General features: G+C 31.3%; 1 protein-coding gene across 1 annotated transcript in view; it reads left to right on the top strand.

Annotated features, from left to right (window-relative positions):
* The window catches only part of LOC117171745, an 11,048-nt gene extending 2,024 nt beyond the window's left edge, over positions 1 to 9,024 (top strand). The window contains exons 2-5 of the mRNA XM_033359339.1: positions 5,312 to 5,494; positions 7,049 to 7,177; positions 7,335 to 7,450; positions 8,747 to 9,024. Of these exons, the coding sequence (XP_033215230.1) occupies positions 5,312 to 5,494; positions 7,049 to 7,177; positions 7,335 to 7,435 (413 nt within the window). The 3' untranslated portion in view covers positions 7,436 to 7,450; positions 8,747 to 9,024. The remainder of the gene's footprint in view (positions 1 to 5,311; positions 5,495 to 7,048; positions 7,178 to 7,334; positions 7,451 to 8,746) is intronic.
* Positions 9,025 to 23,749: the final 14,725 nt, after the last annotated feature.

Genomic DNA, 23,749 nt, shown 5'->3' with positions numbered 1-23,749 from the left:
AAATAAAACTTTTTTTTTAAATTTTCTTGCTCCCTCCATAACATGGAAGAAAATTAAAAAAAAATTTTTATTGTAACTGGATCAACTCAAAATTTTATTCAATTTGTCTTAATCATTGTCTCATTGATTTTCACAACATATATTTTGTTTATAAAAACAAGTAGAGCAAAACGAATGAAACTACAGTTTTTCGAAATTTAGATTGCGTCACGCTGACCTCGAAAAGGGAATGGTCTAATGGTGTAACAAGAACTTTTGGTCGCTGGATTCGAACCCCAAAGCGAAATATTTGTAACACGTCGAGTTTTCAAAAATGTATGAGATCCATTTTTTCAAAATCCGGTTTTTTATCCATTTTTTTATATACAATCAAAGGTCGTTATTTTGGCCCTAAAAGCATTGGTATGCTACCTTACATGTCTTGGAATTTTATATTACAAGTCTAGTTGATGGATATCTCGACGCCGGTTGAAGAGGAAAATTAGAATAACAAATTTAAATCATTTCTGAGAACTCTTGCTCCTGGCAAATACTTGCAAATATCTGGTTAAAGCATGGTTCACGGCTGAATGACAGCATGGCGCAAGTCTTGCTGCTGTCCGTTTCCCATGCTTAGGACACGCTAAACACAAATTAATATTCTTAAGAACATGTAAGTCTCAGAGAAAATTCGCCTGCGTTAAAAATGAAAATATTAGCTTTGCCAATAGCCGACACGTCTCTAAATGCTAAGTTCGTTACCCGGGTGCACCGGTTCGCGCACCAGGTAGTGTAGCACATATTCTTTGAGAACTTTTTAAACATTTTAATTGTGCCAATTGCCAAAATAACCACCATTAGTGAGTCGACAGTCCGGGTGAATCTAGCCGCGCATTAAGTAGCTCAGCACGTATACTACGAGAAGTTTTTCAAAAATTAGATTATTCAAACAGCCAAAATTACTAAAAATTGTGTTACGACGATCCGACGAGACATTTTTAAAAATTTAAATTTTGTAAATAATGAAAACAATTCAAAACTGTCAGTTGACAACTCGGGTGCACCAAGTCGCGCCCCAGGTATCTTAGTACGTATTCTACGAGAGCTTTTTCAAAATTTTGATTGTTTCAACAGATAAAATTACTAAAAATTGTGAGTCAACGATCCGGTTACATTAGATTGAGCACCAGATAGTATAATACGTATTCTACGAGAACTTTTAAAAAAGTTAAAATTTCATTAATGATGAAAACAATTCTAAATGGTCAGTCGACGACTCAGGTGCACTAGGTCGCGCTCCAGGTATCCTAGCACGTTTTCTATGAGAACTTTCTCAAAATTTAGATTGTTTCAATAGCTAAAATTACTAAAAATTGTCAGTCAACAATCCGGGTGCACCAGATCCAGCACCAGGTAGTATAATACGTATTCTACGAGAACTTTTAAAAAATGTAAATTTTGTGAATAATGAAAACAAATTAAAATGGTCAGACGACAACTCGGGTGCACCAGGTCGCGCCCCAGGTAATTTAGCGCGTATTATACAAGAACTCTTTCAAAATTTAGATTATTCCAACAGCCAAAATTACTAAAAATTAGTGTCGACCTGGGACGCGATCTGGTGCACCCGAGTCGTTGACTATACCTTTGATTTTTTTCATTATTCTCAGACTTAAAATTTTTTTCAAATACTCGTAGAAAACGTATTGTACTACCTGGTGCTCGATATGATGTACCCGGACCTTACGCTTTTATTGTAGAATTCTACTAGATGTGTGGTAGAACTCCAAACATTCTTAGCAGTGCATGTTTTAACAATAACTTCCGAGGTTTTACGGTTTGTACGGTTAATATGATAAACATAAGTGTGATAGAATGTTGCCTAAGGCTAACACTAGTTGGAATTTGGTGTACTACTCGTTATAAAAACATTCGCCTCAGTAACAAATATTGTTAAATGTCAAGTTAAGGATCGCCTCTAAACATTGTACACACTATAAATATTTTAAACTTGAAAATGATAACATTGTATTGTATATCTGAATAGTGTATTCTTTTCTGAACATTTTGATACAAAATTATTATTCTAGTCGCGGAAACATCGCAATACTATGGTCAAACGGACATTAATTTTATTAAATATTTTTTTCCGTAATGCATCATGCTGTAAATAATGAAATATTCATAATATTTTTTTGAATAAATCGAAAACTAATTTTTCCCCCTTAAATTTTTATGCATTTTATTACATGCGTTTTAAAGTTCCATGTCGAGCGCCTGATGTAACGTGATCATTATTGGTTCTTATACAGTTTTGAACTTCCAGGCCCCCTCGACTTATAAGTGGTCAAATTTGAAAAGGCTCTATCTTTCGTAATTTTTTACGGGAGTGCTTACAATTTTGAAACGTTATATATTTGATGATATTCTACTAATAATAGTTCACAAATTAATAAAATTATGAAAAATGTCAAAATGCAAATATTTTTTCTCCGGTTTAGAAAATTAAAGAAACGACCCACATGGTGGGATAGGGAATCTAATAAGATAAAAACAAAGGTGAAAAAGAAGTACAAGAAGTGAAAAGAACGAATCACAAAACGTGAGGAGTACGTAGAAATGAGGAAGGAGCTTAAGTTGATGTGTCAGAAGGAAGAAAAGAAAAAGGAGAAATATTTGGAAGAGGAGATGGGAAGTGTTAAGAAAAAATATGATGTGTGGAAGATAATAAATGAGGTTAAAAAGCGTAGAGTGGATATAAGTGAGAAGATAGGGTGTGAGGAGTGGAGCGAGGTTTTTAAAGAATCTTTTAAGGGCTCACTCGCGGACAGATTCACGGACCAGATATGCTAGGAGTAGAAGAACAAAGAAGCAGTGATGGAGAAGTTAAATTACGAGGAGATGGGGAAACAGATAAGTTAGATAAGAAGGTCAAATGTAGCAGGGATAGAAATGGTAGAGAACGTTTCGTGGTTGTTTAGTCTACAAGAGGGTAGGGAGAGGCTGAATATGGTAGTATAGAAAGTATTTAGGGGTAAGAGATTCTCAGTCGATTGGAGAGAGGGGATAATGTTGTGACTGTATACGAAATGAGTTAAGAATAGGCAGCTAAATTATAGAGGGATTCCGCCAATGAATACTTTATACAAAGTAAATGCGATATTCTGGGCAAAAAGGCTGTGGAAGGATATCGAGAGGAAAGGAATATTGCCGGTGGAGACGCAGGTCGGCTTTAGGGCGGGTGGAACACTATTAACAAAATCTACGTTCTGAATCATGTAGTGAATAGAGAATTAACGGAGAAGAAAGCAAGAGTGTACGCAATTTTTCTGGGTCTCAAAGGCGCCTTTCCTTTGATGAATAGGCTGAGAGGAGGGGACGGAATTTCGGACAGATTCTAGATGGATGCAAACTGAGGCAAGGGTATTCGCTTAGCCCAACGCTTTTTTCGATTTTAGTCGCGGATATGGAAAGTATACTAGCGGCCGGAGTGGTAGAAGGAGGAAGGGTTGGAGGGTTTAGGATATGGTCCCTCGCGTATGAAAGTGACATAGAGCTGCTAGAAAAAAGTTAGGAGGCCTTAAAAGAAACGATGGAGAGGGTAAGAAGTAAGCTGGATAAGAATGGGTTAGAATTGAATGCGAAGAATTCCAAAGTTATGTTGTTCAGAAAAGGAGTTGGAAGGGATAAGCACGGTGGGTGAAAGTGGACACACCGGGGCCAAGAATTGGCGGCAATTTTGTTTAGTCTGACAAATTAATAAAAAAATAAGATTAAATTGATTCAAATGGACAGATCATTATGATCTCGAGAATGAAATGATTGTTGGAGCAAAATGCTTTGCAACAAAATTGCTTTTTTTTACTAGGCGAGGCCTAAATGTGTTGGTAAATGGAGAATTTTAGTAGCTTCTGGCCGTTTAGGGAGAAGCGGATGTGTGAATTGTGTGGGAAGGTGGATGCAAGAGTCGAGCACTCGTTGGAAGGTTTGAGGAAGTGGAAAGAAGTGTGATAAGCATGAATGTATTGATGCACGAAAGAGGGACAAAAGGGCAGTAGCATGGGTGAAGGGAGTGTTGGGGGAGATGGAGAAGAAGAAAATCAAAGACAAAGAGAACTAGCAAAGGAAAGATTGTAAATAGCAGAGAAAGTAGATATAAAGAAAATATAAACATTGTAAATAGCAGATAAGTATCAGGTTTTCACCGGTGAGGCAGAGTTTTTCAATTCAAGGCAATGTTTGAAAGTAGGTTCATGTGTGCGAGAGGAGGCGAAGTGAGGAACACCCGACGATAAGAATGATCGATCTTAAAAATCAGGTGTGGATGGTTGTTAGTTTTTAAAAGTTAGTTTTGAGAACATTCTGTAAAAAAATTGAAGTGAAAGCAAGCAGTTTTCAAGACCTGCAGCCTGAAAAATAAACGTTTATCTGTTTGTCTAGTAAAAAATGCGGCCCAGCCTCAAAATAAAAGCTATCTTGTTTACTTTTTCGGAACTGATCGACTTTTTTTAATCGAACTCTTTTCACCTTTATTCAGTAAGTAATAATCCAGAAATAAATTCTCTATTTTCAATCAAAAACTGAGAAATGGATCTTATGGTAGAACTCTTCTTTTCCCTCTCATGATCGGTTAAATTTAGATTGATTCGTTTTAACTCCCTACCCTTAAATTACCATATCAGAGTGGTCCGCAAGGGATATGCACAAAGACCGAGAAATTTCATGTTTATTGTGGTCCCTTTTAAATAACTATTATCTCAATCATTTTTTTAAACTATGAGTACGAAAAAATAGCACTATTTGATTCTACTAGTCTCTTTGTAACTCAATATTTTTAAATTAATTTTGTAAACAGTCAAATGTTCAAATCCTTTTCTATTGAAAATCATCTTTCCATACAATTTTTCCATCCCAATGTTATAATTTCTACTGTTTTAGTCAGAGTGCTTATGAAACTTAACTGGTTGAAAATTATTTCTAACTTTATAATTAGTTCATAGTTTCAAACTATGCCAATTTTTCGTTACTAGGGCTATTCTAATAATAAATTACAGCGAATATTTTTTCTAAGAAATTCTTTATGCTAATTAACTAGTATATTTAATTAATAACTTATATTCCTTACGTATATGAGTATTAGTTCTAGTTTATAGCGAATTTATTTAAGAAAATTTTTTAGATAAAAAATCATATTTTTAAATTCCAGATTTTGTCACTAAACTTGTTTATATATTGTTGCACACAAATAATTATGAAAAATATAAAATTATGAGATTTTAAGCGTGTTTATTTTTTAGTTCATTACTAAAAATCCCTGTATTATTTCTTACAGAATCAGCTAAACCACCACGAGTAACAAATGAAACAGACCTAGGACAATTTCGGAATGGCCAAATAGTGAAGCTGCAGGGTTTTAGAGAATATCGTATAGTGGACGATAGGAGGCTTCGGAGACTAGATGCAGCTGAACGGGACATTTTGGAGTTTATTAAAAGTCAAAATCCGCAGACACCAGGTTTAAATTTTAATGCTAAATCTTATTTCCTCATATACAGAGAGGAATGTAACCTTTAGATAATGATCCAACTTTAGACCCCTCCCCATTCTGCCTCTAAATAAAGACCAAGTTTGTTCTATAGAATAGTAGTCATTTCACACGTACTTGGAAATGCTACTTTCCTATGCTTGTGTAGCGTAAAAAAGTTCCCTTTAATAAGGCACGAGCATAACAGAAACTTTTTTGCATTACTTTCATTTTATAGACGGCCCAATGCAGCAAAACGAGATATTGGGGTTCGAGAAATCTTTTTGGTTCAGAAAATAAGCAATTTTTTGATGCACTAAATGATATATTTGAAAATTTAACTATTCACTAGAAAATTCACATCTTCGGGTTAAAAATTGTAAAAAGTCATATTTTCACTTAAAAATTCAATAATTTGGTTGTAAATTATTTTATTTTTGAATTGCATATTTTTGAAAATTAAACTATTTATTTAAAAAATCATCTCTTTTATACAAAATATACTTTTTTGTTAATTAATTACACTTAATTACGTTTCAGAATTTATATTTTGTTAGTTGAAAACTTAATTTGGTTTTAGAACAATAATTCTAATTTCTTGAAACTTATTTTTAGGGTTAACCTTTATTTCTTCAAATTAGTTTTATAGCTGCAATGAACTCGTTGAAAATTCATTTCATTTTGTTGAAAATCCATCTTTTCGGGTTTGAAGGTCAATTTTTTTCAAAAAAATATGGTTTTTAGACGCAAAACTTCATTTTCTTTTTGGCAATTCATTTATTTGGTTGAGGATTCCACTAGTTTGTTCAAGATTTGGCTTTTTAAGTTGAACGTAACTAGTCGAAAAGTCGTTTTTTTTCTTGCAAAATAATTTTAAAATATGAAAATTAAAACATTCCACTTTTTGTTCGAAAATTAGCTTCTTCTATTGACAATTTAACTTTGTGGTATGAAATATATCCTCTTGGAATAAAAACTCATATTTTAGGATACAAACGTCATATTTCTTAGTTGAAAATTAATTTTCTTGATGGAAATTAATTTTGTTGTTAAAAATTAAACTGTTTTGATTAAAATATTAACTATTTGGTTAACAATGTTTTTTGTTGTTTTGTTCAAAATTCTTGGGTTTAGTTTAAAAATTGACATATTTTAATCGAAAAATATTTTTGTTGAAAGTTTAATTATTTTATTGAAAATGCAATATATTTTGACTTCAAATCTTCGCCACGTTAAGCGTTTTATATTAAATTTAATGTAATATCTACATTACTTTTATTTTAAAAGCTTCATTCCTATATTTTTTCCCTATTTTTATGAAAATTGCCGTATTTTCCTTGTTTTAAGCGCATTATTAGGTGTTCTACAAAAATCAGCACCATCGAAAGGGATAAATGGGTAACTAGTAATATACAATTAGTAATGCAGTTTAATGATTATCCGCGAAGATAAGATTTTGAGATAAAAAAAAATCGTACAATTTAGTAGTTCTTGGTTAAGGGTTTTGTATCTGTGAAATGATTAGTAACTACATTTTTCTTACAGAAAGATATTTTGTACCGTTATACAAACCTGAGCCTGGAAATAAGCTGATGCGTTTAGTACATACTCCTCATTGGCATCGTGTTCATGTTGGGACAGTCGACAGTGAAGGGATCATTCGAAGTCCAAATGGTAATTTAAAAAATGAAATACAATTTAAAATAAAAATTATAAAACTCTGCCTAAAAAGTCTCACAACTTATTAGGTACAGTTTAGTAGTTCTACGTGAATGATATTTTTTTCAAATCGTCAGCCTGATTTATAAATATACTTGTCTTACGCAATTAGGTACAGCTATAGAACCTTCAGAAAATGATCATTTGAAAAACAGTCTTGATCAGACTGTTGGAATGCGTATGGCTAACAGATGGCACCGTTTGAGTGATTAGACATCATAAGTAATGGTAATATATAAACTAAAATACAATATCAACTAAGTATATTATAGAATTGTTACTATAGCTTGGACTACTTTTTTAAATTCAGGTTTGCTTTGGGACCATTCAAATCGTTCTTTACCTCAGGGTAATTAAATTAAACTGATGATTTTAGGTAAAACAAATTATTACGAAAAAAAAGTAAACCCACATATATTAACACCTTGGGATATTGCATTTTGTATGCAATAGATGAATTTAAAAGAAAATAGTTTCTTTTTTACCAAAAGAATTAAATATAAACAGAAAAAAGAATTTTTAACAATGTTACGTTTTCAAGAAAGGTAATGAATGCTCAACCAACAAAATAATTGTTAACAAAACTTTTAAATATTGTAATTTTTAGCCAAAACAGTTTAGTTTTAAACCCGAACAAATAAATTTTATACAAATAATTTAATTTTTTACCAAATAGCAGAATTTCTTCTCCAAAATACAAATGTTGAACGAAAGACACGATTTTTCAACAAAGAAATATAAATTTCCAACTAAATAATGCATTTTTAACCAAATAAATAACATCTTCCACTGAGTGAGAAAAATTCTTAAATAAAATAAGACGGTAAAAATTCTAGTTAAAAGTATATCTTTTAACCGAATGAAATCCTTTGTAACAAATTGTTAAATATTCAATCAAACAGATGAATGCTGGCATAAAAAGATAAAATTTCCATCGAAAAAGAAGATTATGCAATTTTCAAATAAGAAAGATACATTTTCCACGACGAATGAAATAGTTGAATTTTTGGTTATTAAAATGAATAAACAATAAACGAAATAAATTTTCAATAAAATAGGTAAATTTTCAACCAGATAGTTAAATTTTCATCTAAAGAAGATAAATTGCTAATTAAACATGTAATTATTAATATTTGAGTCAAACAAATTAATTTAAGAACAAGAGTTTCCAAAAACATAGTTAAACTTTTACAAAAGAGGTTATTAAAGTAAAGTGATGAATCATTAACCAAATAAAATGAAATTTTAACCAAGTTTTTCTTATAGCATCTTACATGGGGGAGAGGATACCAATTTCAGAAGAACGCCTTTTACGTACTCAGTGTATGACCGACAAATTTTAAATATCAATTTATCAAAAATTACATGTCGTTTACAGGTTGTGCTGAACATTTCCTGACTTTCACTTACTACTTTTAAATTTCCTGATTATCCGTGTTTTGCCAACATTTTCTGAACTGCACTATCCTTGTTTGATACATAATTTTTAATGATAAAAATAATAAATCTTTACATTTTTTACAGAAGTGATATGGCAGTTCAATTATTAAAAGTACTGATGAAGTTTGTGAAAATTAGTATAAATAGTATAATCCACCTTGGACAGATGTATTTTGGATGAAGACTTTTATAAGTAAAATAGTTTGTGAAACACATTGCAAAAGATTTGGCTCCTTCCTGGCGGTTTTTGTCACAAATGTGTTTTTCCGGTCGGGTTGCACTGAAGCACAATTCTATGGAAGTGCAGGCAAATGCGAGGAGCTTGTAAAAATTAAGTTGATAAATAAATGGTATTTCTGGAATTCTCAATTTGATTTAACTTGTAACCCTTCTCTTTGTCTAGCTCCACGTTTTTTCGATCAAAATGAACAAATTTACTTTGACTAATCATGTCAGCTAATCTTCGGATTTTTAAAAACGAATTTTTAATTCAAAGTTTAATTTTTCAAACACAGTGATAATTTAAAAAAATACATGCATTATAAACCTAAAATATAATTTATCAACCAAAAGATTGATTTTTTTATAAAGATAAATTTTCTATCAAAAATGGAGCAATTAAACTTTCAGCTAAAAAAAATTAATTTTTATTCAAAAATCAAACGAATTTTCAACAAACCAGTTCAGTTTCTGACCAAAACGGATGACTTTTTGATCAATTCTATTTTCAGCAAAATAATTGAATTTTCGATGGACTTATAACATTTTTAAACAAGCGAGTTGAATACGTACCCAAAAATATAGTAGTAGACATCTCGACCAAGAGCAATTAACTTTGAACTAAGAATATTATGATTTTCTTGTTCATTTTTAATAAGTGAGCTTTAAGCGAAAATTTGAGAAAAAAGAGAAACAGAGGTAAATAGTGGAAAGTGTGTGAAGTCCGAAACATGGAAATGATTTTTACACTTATTAAGTGAATATTAAAGTGTAGCATTTTAGGGGCATGTTTCGCGAAGTTTCCAAACTGTGTCAAAATTAATCACCAGGAAGTGCACTAAACGTTATTTAACACAGACTAAGGGACTTTGTTCACAACTCTATACTTTGTTAAATTAAATTAAACGAAATCATTCTCTTGTGCACTAAAAGTTGTACATGTATGTTATACATATTTCCTGCTTTATACATTTACTTGTACTCAAAGTAAATTAGATAACAGTAGATTATATACCTAGGCAGAAAAGTTGAACTTTATACGAAAATGCGGAATTTAACTTCCGAGCCGAATGCGAGGACGATAAAACTGCATCCGAGTATAAAACAACTTTACTGCCGCGATACATACGATACTCTATCAGGAATAGGTAGAATAAGCGCCCTTTTTCCTATCATAAAAAAGAGGTTGCGATATAATCTCGAAGTCTGAAGCCACATTATCTCTTCACCTATTGGTGGGATTTAAACGCGCCGCCTATTCTTTAGAATCGAGATTAGCGGAATCTATTATGAAGGTAATACATGCGCACCAAAATGCGATATAGAATCATTTTTAGGTTAAGAACAGAGCTACGTATTATGAAACCAAGGCATTTCCACCTAAGTGCGGTCTAGCCCTGATGTGCTCCGTTTGGTGGCGGTAAGTGCTAGGGATACAAGTCGAGTCTGTAGTTTGAATTATACAATTTTGACTTGCATTTCATTCAAAGATACCTTTAAGGTATCGAGGCACATTCGAGGGGTCTGTTTACATAACGGATGTAAACAATCCTAGCGATCGTGCCGAATTCGAGTGGAACTCATATATGTTTTCTTAAACATTTATTTAATCTTCAAACATTGTAATTATTTAAACAATTTTCATAAATGAATATAAATACATTTAATTTGTCATGTTGCATTATAGATTTACAAGAAATATTGATTATTTAAACAATTTTAATTTAAAAATGAAGAGTCAGAATGTCTATCCGATGAATCTTTTCTGTGTTGCTTTGCAAACCAACAAGAACGAATAATTATTGAAACAATTTTAATTAAAAAAATAAAAGTGACCTTTTTTCTAAGAGCCAGTTTGTTTGCGGAGTCCAACTAAAAGTGTCTATCCGATGAATCTTTTCTATATTGCTTTGTAAATTTACAAGAACTGTTTATTATTTAAACAATTTTAATTAAAAAATTAGTAGTTTGCCCTTTTTTATACTAATCAATTTTTTTACGGATTTAAGTAAGAATATCTATACGATAACTCTTTTCTATGTTGCTATGAAAATTTACATTTACAATTTATTTAAATAATTTCAATTTAAGAACTAGGAGTTTCACCGTTTTGATACGAGACAATTTTTTAACGGAGTTAACTAAGAATTTATACCGGATGACTCTTTTCTATTTTGCTTTGTAAATTTACAAAAAATTTGCAAGAACTATTATTTTTTTAAAGAATTTCAATTTAAAAATAAAATTTCAACTTCTTTTCTACAAGTTAATTTTTTTATGAAGTCAAGTAAGAATATCTATACAATGACTATTTTTCGGTTTTGCTTTGTAAATTTACAAGAACTATCATTTATTTAACAATTTTATTTCAACAATTTTAATTTAAAAATTAAAAGTTTGGCCTTTACCCTACGAGTAAATTTGTTTTCGAAGTCAACAAAGAATGTCTATCCGATGACCCTCTTTTATGCTGCTTTTCAAATTTACAAGAAGTATTAATTATTTAAATAATTATATTTTAAAAATTAAGAGTTTGGCCTTTATTCTACAAATCAATTTGTTTTTGAAGTCAACTAAAAATGTCTATACGTTGACTTTTTTCTATATTGCTTTTCTATGTTTACTTTTTATACGAAGTCAAGTAAGAGTTTCTATATAATGACTTTTTTTATGCTGCTTTTCAAATTTACAAGAACTATTAATTATTGAAACGATTTTAATTAAAAATTTAAAAGTTTTGTCTTTATGCTAGGAGTCAATTTGTTTTCGAAATCAACTTAGAATGTCCTTTCAAAGACTCTTTTCTATGTTTCTGTGTATGTTTGCAAGAACTATTATTTATTTGAAGAATTTCAATTTAAAAATAAGAGTTTGGCCTTTTTTATAAGAGTTAATTTTTTTTACGAAGTCAAGTAAGAATTTCTATCGGATCACTCTTTTCTATGTTGCTTTGAAAATTTACAAGATGTATTAATTATTTAAATATTTTCAATTAAAAAACTAAAAGTGCCTTTTTTAAGAGTCATTGTGTTTTCGGAGTCACCTAAGAGGGTCTTCCGATGACTGAGAGTCATATTTTCTAATTAATAAACACAATTTGTTTACGTTGTTAACCAAGATTATTTTTACGATGAATCTTTCCTAAGTTATGTGTTAAATTTAAAAGAATTATTAATTATTTAAAGAACTTTCATAAAAAATTAAGAAATTTGCTATTTTTCAATGAAAAGGGTCAGACTTGTTTACAAATTTAACTAGGAACGTCTTTCCGATTAATTATAATACTCAAATTTTCATGATTTATTATTTAAACTACTTTCATGAGCAAATTAAGAGTTTGGACATGTTTTGAAAAATAGGCTTAATTTGTTTACGGAATCAACAAAGATTGTATTTTCATTCACTGTTTACTATGACACTTTGAAAATTTACACTAATGATTTGTTATTAAAATAAATTCCATAAACAAATTCTGAACTTAAATGTTTTTTTTTAGATTTCTAACTATTTGAACCTTTAAACAAAATAGTTTTTATAAGAAAATGTATGCACTATGTATTTAATATAAATTGAAAAGAAATTAATACTGTATAATCGTAAAAACTTTCATTTTCATTAGTTTCAGTAATTACTTCTTTTTAATAATTTCTTCCAGTAATTTCATAATATTCTGTATGAATTTTAGTACAATTATTCACAGTTGCCTAAACATTTGGCCAGATGAGAGGAAAACTGCAGAAAACCGCCTTCCGAGTTTGGCCGTGTTTTCAGAATTCGAGTACGCAACCCAGTCGTACCTCGTAAATGGTGACCCATCAAAGTGCTAGGGGCGCTGGAAATGTATGAAAATTGGTACGCACCGAAATTTCATATGTTTTTTCTAAACTTGCATACAAATGTTGAGTGTTGCGCAATAATTTATTCTGCATCTTGAGAGGGTAGCCGTGCGGAGCCATGTACAAATAAAAGTTATTAAAGCAAAAATGAATATCGCGGTATCATATTGAACATCATTTACAAATAAAATAATTGCACGGAAATCAGTGGGTCGCGCGCGAAGCGCGCGTATCAACTTCTAGTTTTTGTAAAATGGCGCTTGATTGTACCATGTATACACGCGCGCAGGGCGACGCTATTAGCCCAAAATCCACTCACTGCCTGACAATAAAGTGCTATTTTACTGCCGCTCCGCGAGCAGATAAAGAGTGCTTATTCTGCCTATTTCGGATAAGGTATATTTCAGAATTTAAAAAAATGTATTGCATCTAAGAAGATTAAAAAACACTCTGTGATTTTTTTAGATTTTTCCTAATGTTGACAGCTTTCTGGAAACAGGTTAAAGTCGATCCTTGAAAAAGGAGACCGAAAAACCTTATTTTTGCTTTTAGATGCTCTTTGATAAACAATTCATAGATTTTTTCCGAGCGAGTTGCAATCAAAAGAAGCGAGCCTTGACTTTAGCTTCACGATATTTAATGCATGTAGTCTGACGTTTTCGGTTACAGCATGTATGGCTATTTACATAATCATTCACTAATGCACTGCATGTTGGACACTATCAATTGAATGATATTTTGACTATGAAATGTCAAAATATTAAAACATGTTTGTGTATATACATTTATGGCTATTACTCGTACTGAAAAAAAAGATTTTTGTAAAATTACAAAATTGCGGAAAATTACATGTTGTATCATTGTAAATATCAGACACTTCCCTTTGGATTTTACAAAAGTGTGCGAAATAGCATCCTCTAGCGATGTGAATAAAAAAAACCTCGAACAGTAGAGTAATTTTACACACTCGATAAAAACAAAATAACTCATTCCCTCTTACGAACTCTGCATTCAGAAGGGAAAATTCAGTCGCAGCGTGCAAAAATACCGTGCGTCGTTGTAATCATTTTTCTGAGATTGAAAATTACATCGAAATTTTTGATTTCACCCTGATGGAAACTTTAACATTTTTGATTCATAAATAATTGACAATTTTTAATAATAATTAACCAAATAATATGTGAATACGAAAGCGTCTCTTATTTTCGTTGTTTATCAATGCCTTCAACCTGTTCAATACGTATCTTTCATATTTTTGTTAGAAAATATACATGAACCTTATAAAGTTATCTACAGCATCTTATATATTTTAGGTACGAGGTGCCGTATCGAGCGTGTGTTTCTTCAATCCCCATAAACTTGTATAATGTTTTGGCTTCGACTATTCGAATCCTGTGACCCTAAAAAAATTTATTTTATTTTCCTTCTTTACAATATGATTTTTACTTCTTCGCATGTAAAATCACTCACTGAATTGGAATATCGCAAAAGCTAAGACTGCACAATTCATTTTTTAATGGATTCTTACTCATTTTCGTGAACTTACTCCGATACATAAGAGTTTATTTATTTAAATCCTCCAGAGATGTAAAATTCAATCGATTTTTGTGTGTGCATATGCCAGGTATTTCGTATATTTAATTTATATGCATACGAGGTGTGTTCAAAAAATAAGGTGACTTTATGGTTTTCTCAAAAAATATTTATTTATTCCTCAATATTTATGTTGTCCCCTTCAAAGTAATCCCCCTCAGATATAATACACTTGTACTAACGCTTTTTCCAATCATCGAAGCACTTCTGATAATCATTTTGTGGTATAGCCTTGCGTTTTTTCAGCGATGCAGTTTTTATCTCCTCAATCGTTGAAAATCGATGTCCTTTCATGGGTCTCTTCAGTTTTGCGAAAAGAAAAAAGTCACTGGGGGCTAAATCCGGTGAATATGGAGGCTGAGGCATGACTGTGGTGCTGTTTTTGGTCAGAAAATCTTTCACAAGCTACGATGAATGAGCAGGTGCATTATCGTGATGCAAAAGCCAAGAATTGTTTTTCCAAAGTTCCGGACGTTTTTTGCGTATCGCCTCTTGCAAACGGCGCATAACTTGAAAGTAATACTCCTTATTGACCGTACGACCTTGTGGTAAGAATTCCTGATGCACTACGCCACGGTAATCAAAGAAGACAGTGAGCAAAACCTTCAAATTTGACCGAACTTGACGTGCTTTTTTTGACCTTGGAGACTCAGGATGCTTCCACTGAGACGATTGGGCTTTAGTTTCGACGTCATAACCATATACCCACGATTCATCCCCAGTTATAACCCTTTTGAGCAAATCAGGATCATTATTGACTTCATTCAACATCTCCTGAGCGATGGACATGCGATGGATCTTTTGATCAAAATTAATCAGTTTTGGAACAAATTTCGCTGACTTACGTCTCATGCCCAAAACGTCCGCAAAGATAGCATCGCATGAGCCAACGGATATGCCAACATCTTCAGCAACTTCTCTGATGGTAATTCGGCGATTTTTCAACACCATTTCTTTCACTGCTTGAACGTTTCCATCTTTTGTTAGCGTGCTGGGACGTTCGGGGCGAGGATTGTCTTCGACATCCTCTCGGCCTTCTTGGAACACATTTTTCACATTGGAACACATTTCTGTTACTCAGAGTAGACTCACCGTATGCAACTGTCAACATTTCAAGAGTTTTAGAGCACTAGATTCCATTTTTCACATAAAACTTAATGCAAACTCTTTGCTCCATTTTTTTCGAAAGAAGAAAATCGCCGAGCACACCAAACCCTTCTTGCCTTTTACGCCTCAAGAAAAACAACACGAGCTATATAGTCAAAACTGTGAACATATGATCGTGACAAGTGTACCAACACAACAAAACAAAAAATTTAAAACTTGAATGTACGTAGCCCACGAAAATTGAAAAGTCACCTTACTTTTTGAACACACCTCGTATATATTATACCGGCTCAAAAAGACTTTTTTACAGGGTAATGATCCCCTCATTTATTTCAAATCCAAAAAAATGAAATTCTCTAATTTTTTTTCTTTTTATTTCAAAAGGTGCATGTTATGTCTGGAAGTTTCTTATATAAAATACATAGAGTACAATAACTTTTTTGAGTTTTTGAAATAATTATTTAGGGTTTTGGAAAATGTGACGGGAAAGTATAGAGGCTTGTTGAGAATTATCCAACAAAGAATTAAATTTCACGGACATATGGGTTTATTTCCCTAAACACACCCCGACGAGTCCTTGAAAATTACCTTTAAAGCCAAAAATATCAATTCTTACTGACATCGACCTTTTGAGCACGGTATTCTGGTCTTATTTTTCAGTTGACATTATTTTTATTGGTCTATTGGAATATTTACTCACATCAATTAATTAATTTTCAATTATTTGAACAAAGATAACTCGTTTAAATATTCTTTTTTCTTTGGAAATTCGGTTTAGCCCACTAAAAATGTTTAATTTGTGTCTACTCAAATATTTCACAACAGTGGTTGATTAATTTGTAATAATGCAAATAATTAATACGTAAACAGTTCCTTAAAGAAAAATGAGGATAAAAAAATTGTATTGCATTTGGTAAAAGAGTATAGGATAAGGTTTCCAGAGAGCAAAAAAAAAACATTATATCGCGCGACACAGTGATAGGCAATATAGATTAACATTATATAAAAAATCTGCTTGCTTAGCGGGAATATTCTCATAGCGCGCTACGCGCGCAACTCAAATTGGTTTTGAGTTTAAGCGAGTCTAGGGCGCGCGGCTGTTAAATCTCGCGCTTAGCGCTCGGATATTTATTCTTTACATTTGGAAACCTTGAATAAAGCTTTATTAAAGAGATCCCTTTAGATCCCAATCTTTATATCCGTCTTTATATTCTGAATTTTCTACTTAATCAAGTGTAGTTAAATATTAAGTTTCTCAATGAATTGTAGGCTTCTGGGGTACACATTCTTATCGTGATACTCGCGCTGCGCGCTCGATTTTGGACAGACATTTGTAAACAGTTTTTGTTATATCTTTTTTTTCGTAACTCGTAGTTTTTTGACAATTCTTTATTTATTTATTTTTATTTTTAATCTTATTTTTCACGAATAAAACAAAAATTACGCGTTCTATCAAGAAGTGATTCTTAACGACAAATCTTTTTCCGGATTATAATTTTTGTAATTTACCTTTCTTCGAGTCCTGCATAGTTTGGCCACAAAATGGAATTTTTTATTTTTCATTTTTTTTGCAATCAAAATTTGAATTCTCGATTAACGAAAAAAAATCCAGAAGGTTGTTATGATAATCTTGTAGGTCTTTCAATAAGAAATGTTTTTCTTTTCTTGACTGTTTCCATATCATGTGTTCTTTGGCTTAAAATTATGATTTTTAATTGATTTATACAATTTTGAAAAAACTATCACTCTAGGATTTTTTTTATCGAAAAAAGTCGTAAGGCTCAAGTGTTGGGCTTACTGAGTATTATGAATAACCATACATAAAACTTTGAAATATAAAAGAATAGTCGTAAAAATTTTGCAAATGCTCTAACTTTTTGAATTTTCACCCAAAATGGCTGGTTACCGAAATCGTCGTTTCTTTTAGGAACTAAAAAAATTGTGTCAAAGATTGATTTAATTCGTTCATTTTTTCGAAAGTTATCGTGTTTATGGACGGACGGACAGCTAGACAGACCGCATTGTGAAAAACTTGATTTTCGGATTCAGGGGGTCTCGAAATTTGGAGATCCGTTGAAAAACTATGCTGTCAAACTTCGGGCAATTCTAATACTTTCTCAATCATAAATGATGATAATTAAAAAAAGCCAACAAATTAAATTTGTAGAAACAAATAAAAGTTTTTTCTATAATGAAAGTAAGATGTAAATATAAAATTAATTAATATACAAACTTGATTATTAGTTGAAATAAAATAATAATTTATTGTTTCAACAATTGGAAAAGATTTGAAAATAAGTTTAGGTCACTCAATGAAAATAAACGGCCAGTTCGTCCCTATTTTGGAAAAAAAAATTTTGAGACAAGTGAAATTTGTTTACATAATTAAAAATTGATTGAATAATGTTGTAAAATATTTCACTAGACTTACAGTAATAATTCCTATTAACAAAAAATTCAAAAACAAAAACTGAAACAAATTTAATTTGTTTAAGCAATTAAAAATTAATCAAACAATGTTGATAAATATTCATCTAAAAAAATAATAATAAGTTTTAATAAAAAATACAACTAAAAAATGATTTAAAAAAATTAGTAGTAGTACGATCGGCCTAATAATGTCACTCTAACGCAAGAAAAAGTGCAGCAACCACATTTGACTTTTCTCGAACATCCTGCTTATAACCCCGATCTCTCACCCTGTAACTACGATTTTTTTGGACCATAAAAGAGGCGTTGATGGTAGTAAAATTTTACAGAAAAATGATAATTTTGTATTTCGTGAAAATCTTCACTTACTAAGAATTTATAATGATATTTTGTTTTATTTATTTTTTCGACCCAAGTACACGTGTATTGATTAATTGGAAATTTCTTGTTTTCGTATATCGTTAGAACCTACATATGGTTTCATTTATGAACCAAGTTTGATATTCATCCGAATATTGAGTGTCAAACAGCAAACTTATAACTTGTTACATGGTTTTTCACTAAGAGAAATTCACTCTTAAGGATTCTGGAATGTTAATGAGACCTTTATCCATATTGTATGGGAATTTGTGATTAGCGATAATTTGTTAATATAGAATTTGCAAATAATAGGATTTCTGGTGAAAGCTTTTAGTTGGTCAGTGGAATCTTTAGATCCACAGATCTTCTTCTATTATCATCCAAATGTAAATTTAGCGTGGTTTACAGTTTGTTGTGTTAATGTGTCTTAAATTACAGATAGTAATATGGTTTTCAATCGCCATGTTCTTTTAAGTATTCTTATCTGGTTGCATGCGTTCCCATGTAGCTGGGGTCTTATTACGAAAGGACATACTTCATGTGAAGAGAGGCCATAATGAAATGGGTGACATTACTGCATGAAGTTAAATGTTCAGCTTTTTTTCACATAAAATTGTAGATTTTCCCTGTGGAAACGGCCTTGAGGATTATCATGATTTAGGAGTCGAATTACCAAGGAGATGTAGCATTATCTCATGATCATGTCATGTTCTGGTTTCATTATATTGCCTTGTTGTGCCTAGCAAAGTATTATGATTGCAAACATTTTGTATATTCATTTCACTAGATCCCCCCTAACACTGTTTGTTATCCTCGATAAAAGCTTGAAAGTTTTTTTTTCGTAATTTTGCTGAATGTCTCAGAGTCTAAATAGAAGAAACTTATTTTGCTGTATCAATTGTTTGATATATTAGTTATATGACACCTTCATTTAGAACGAAAAACTTACTTTTGTTTAACACTTTTTAATTCTAAACGTGTGTGCAATTGTGTATACAAGAAACGACTAAAATGAAAATGACAATGGAAGGCTAAAGTGATGGTTTCAATTCTATAAAATCCTAATATCTTTTTATTCAATTATTTTTAGAACAAGTCTGATTTAAGTTATGGATTCCTTAATATTTAAATTTAAATTCAGTGTTTGTTTTCGTCCTGAACTTCGGAATTCCTATGAATAATTTTTATTCCACAAAAAAATAATGTGTACACAGTGGATGCATTTATTTGAATCATATTTCTGAGTATGATGAATCTATTCCCCCACAGCAGTAATCCTTATTAAAACTAGACACATGTTTTTTATCAACTCAAAGAAACGGGCTTAATCCCTTGAATTAATGAGTATGCATTTGAACTGATCAATTTGTCAATTCAATTTAAATTATAAAAATAAATACCTAGTTCAAATAATCGCTGATCAAGGCAAAACATTTTTTTTTGTATAGAGAATGAATGTATTTATACTAATAAATCTTTTTCTAAAAGAAAAAAATATTGCGTTCACATAATTAGGTATTTTTTATTTAACAGAAATGTTTGATGATTAAGTGCAACTTTTCGGACTTCTGTTTCCCACGTTGCGGCTTAAATATGTAATTTAACAGTCCTTTGGGAACTTTTTTATTACTTTATCTATAGAGAACTATTATATATTTATATAATTAAAAGGATATTGATGCGAAGTCCTATTCTTGAGTTCTCCTCTCGCTTCTTGACGAAATGTACTCTTCTGACATTCATCGTGTATTCCACTAGCAACGGAGGCAACTTCTTATTGATGGGCTTGTGCGTGTGGTCAGGCATTTCTCCTTAGTTTCGGTATTACGATTTAATAGAGGGTTTATTTTGAGGATTTTAATAGACAACATTGTCTTTGCTAATAAAAGTAATAAGTTTTGAAAGCTTCGAGTGTGTGCCTAAATGATTATGCTAACAATTTTATTTGAACTTTTTAAACTTTTTCTTGTCGCAGGTATTTTCGTTCTAGAAATCTATTTGTAATAAGAAGGTAATCTTCGTTTCATTGTCACGATTCCTCAGGTAGAGAATGTATTTTGTGTTACTGCCGTTGTTTCTATGAATTCAGCTCGGGTTATTAGTAACTCTTTGTTTAAAGATTTTTGTTTAATCACATAAATATCGGCTGCCATGTCGACTAAAAACGAAGCTTTTCTTTAATTAAAATTGGATGGTAAAAATTCTTCTGCTAAGGATTCTGAATCTGTTATTGTTAATAACGTGAGAGTAGAGGAGGGAATTTTGGAGGCTTTCTGGATGGATATGGGGCTGAGGCAAGTGGGTCCGCTTAGCCCAATGCTTTTTGCCATTTTAATAGCGGATATGGAAAGTTAATTAGCTGCCGGAGTGGTAGAAGGAGTTACGGTTGGAGGATTTACGGTATGGTTACTCACTTATGCAAATGAAATAATCCTGCAAATAAAGAGCGAGGAGGCCTTAAAAGAAATGATGAAGAGCTTGAGAAGATACCTTGATAAGAATAGATTAGAGCTGAATTAGAAACAGTCAAAGGCCGGGAAAAAAGTTGTTCGCAGATGATTTTAAAAAGAGAACAAAGCTGTCCGAGCCGCGAGTTATGAGTTTTTTATTTTATGGAGTGGAGGTGTAAGGATGGACGGAAAGAGAGGACGTAAATACGATACAAGAGAGGTATGTAAAGTAGACTCTGGGGTTGGCAAGGAATACACCTAATTAGATTGTTAGGAGGGAGACAGGGAAAATAATTTAGGGATTTTAGCGAAAAGTCGAGCATGTCAATAAGAGGAGAAATTTTTTAAAGAGGGTGGAAGTTAATGGTTAGGGAATGTTGGTGGGAGAAGGAGAATAGTAGAGGCGGTGGGAACATGGAGCTTGAAAGGGAAATGTACTTTAGGTAAAATGTATTGCCGATGGATGAAGGGAGAAGGATTCAAGAGGAAGGAAGGTATATGAGATGGTTAAGAAAAACGGCATGAAAAGCAAGAAGGAAAAATGGGAGAAAAGAATAAAAGAGCGAAGCGTTAACATGAACTATGGGTAAATTATGTAAAGAGAGAGAGCGCAATAAGTGTATGGAAAAGGAGAGAAAAGAAGTTAGGAGAGAATAGGATGAGTAAATTGTGCAGGAAGGGAGATGAAAAGTGGAGCACTGGTTAAAAGATTATGAGGAGGTGGAAAGAAGTGGAATTAGTATGAAGGCATCGTTGCATGAAAGGGGAGACAAAAGAAAAGTGCCCTTGGTGAAGAGGGTGTTTGGCAATATGGAGAAGAAGAGAAGTAAGGAGAAAAAGGAATGGAGAAGGAAAGATTGTGAATAAAAAAGGAAGTAGGTGTACAAAAATTGTACATTTTAAGAATAGTAGACAATTATTAAGTTCTAGTCGTGGAGCCAGATGTTGGCAGTGCGAGGCAAAACGAGAATGTAGGCATATGCGTGCGAGGCGAGGTAAAGCAAGAAAGTCAAGGCTATAAAAGCGATTATTCTTAGAGATTTAAGATCAGCAGGTCAAGAAAAAACGTTTATCTATCTATTTAAGCAAGGAAATTGAAATTTTCTAACAACTCAAAATCACAGAATCACAGAATAACACTTGTATAATTTGTTTAACATCTTTGTAAAGATTGTTTTAATGATTCTCTGAAATGCAAGCAATGAAATCGATTATTCATATTAAACAAAATTAAAGGAGATTTTTGTATTATACAATTAGAGTCGGAAATGAATTCGGATCAAACTTTAGAAACATATCTTAACGGGAAATTTTTTAAATTCTTCCTAAGGGTTCTTTTAAAATCCCTTAAAGATATAAGAAATGAATTCCATATTTTTTAAGAATAAAAATCACGGGATATTCTCATTGCGCTTCTCGCTTCACTGTTAATTTCGAGAATGAATAGAGTGCGCGTCTGCTGGATCTTGCCTTTTTCAAGGTTCAGTAATCAAAGTTCAAAATATCCTAAAAAAAAATGCTGAAAACGAATTTCCAAATATAATTTAGGGCGAAAATTACGTTAATTAACATTTTATTTTATCTGGTGCCTTTTTAAAAAATTTTTATATTCTAATAAAGTCGTTATTTTTGTCGAGTAACACAAAAACTGCGCGTCCTATCAAAAAATGATTGAAAACCAATTTGTAGATATAATTCAAGAAACAATTTTTGTGAACTAACATTTTATTGTCTAATGTGCAAATAAAAAAAAATTACTTGTTATTTTTAACGATTAAAACAAAAACTCTGGGATTTATTAAAAAATAGTTGATAAGAAATTTGTGAATTTTTCTTGGACGAAGGATTTTTTTATATTCATTGTTCGATACATAGTGTCATTTTTCCAAACATTGTAATTTTTTCAAGTTTTTTTTAAAGGTTAAAACAAAAGCTACGCTTAATTGAAAAATGATTCTTAACAAACTTGTAGATCTTTTTCTGATCAATAACTTTTGTAGATTTATTTATTTTCACAGATTTGTCGTTTTTCCAAATATTGAATATTTTTAATAAGGTTATGTTTGACAATAAAAACAAAAACTACGCACTTTATCAAAAAATGATTAACGACAACCATTTCCATCTTCTAAGGGTAAGCAATTATCTATTGTTTTTTACAGTTTTTATCGTATCTTATATAATTTGACCCCAAAATGTCGGTATTGGCCTATGGTGCACTCTTTTAGTGTCCAAAATTGAAGGTCACTTTTCGTTAAATTTAAATCATTTATATATTTTGTAACATTTAAGGCAAACTATATCAATAACGATAATTGTGACTTAGATTTCTTCCAATATCGCTCGTTTGTTAATTACTAAATAGTAAATCAAGGTTTTATATTTTATATTAATCAAAAATACTTTACGTCACTCTTCATTGTCTTATCTCATAAACATTTCAAATGATTTTCTTAAATCTAGAAAAAGAATGGCGACGATTTTTAAGCAAAATATTTTAATATGGCAAGAATACGAAATTTTAGAATATTATGAAGGAATATTTAAATAGAAACTAAAAGCATTTTAAAATTTTAAATAAAAATCCTGGAAAAATTGAATTAATAATAAAAGATTAGATAAATAATAAAAAATTGTATACTATTTAAAAGTTCAAAACAAAATGTAGTTTTTGGAAAACTTAGCAAGAAAGTTAGAAAACTTGTTAACAATTTTCAAAGGTTATGAGGAATTAAAAAATTTGGCTAAGATTCAAAGTTTAAAAATTCATCTCTTTTTGTAGGAGTTCAACCTCATTTATTAAAAATTCAACTGTTTTGTCAAACATCCGTCTTTTTGGCTTTAAAATTTCACAATTAAATTGAAATCTTTTTTATTTAAAATTAAAATATTTTTGAGTTGAAATGTTAAACATTACATTTTTCATTAACAATTCATATTTTTGGAAAAACTTTTACTAGACGGAAATTAATCTTGTGGGTTAAAAACAATTCTGTTTCATTAAAGGTTTCAAAAATGTTGCGAACATCAAATATTGATTTATTCAAAGAATAATTACACGATAAGAAATTGACGCACGCTACGAATCTCAT

The sequence above is a fragment of the Belonocnema kinseyi genome, chromosome 4 (assembly GCF_010883055.1).
Source record: "Belonocnema kinseyi isolate 2016_QV_RU_SX_M_011 chromosome 4, B_treatae_v1, whole genome shotgun sequence".
Taxonomy (NCBI): domain Eukaryota; kingdom Metazoa; phylum Arthropoda; class Insecta; order Hymenoptera; family Cynipidae; genus Belonocnema; species Belonocnema kinseyi.
This window is presented reverse-complemented; position numbering and strand designations above follow the sequence as displayed.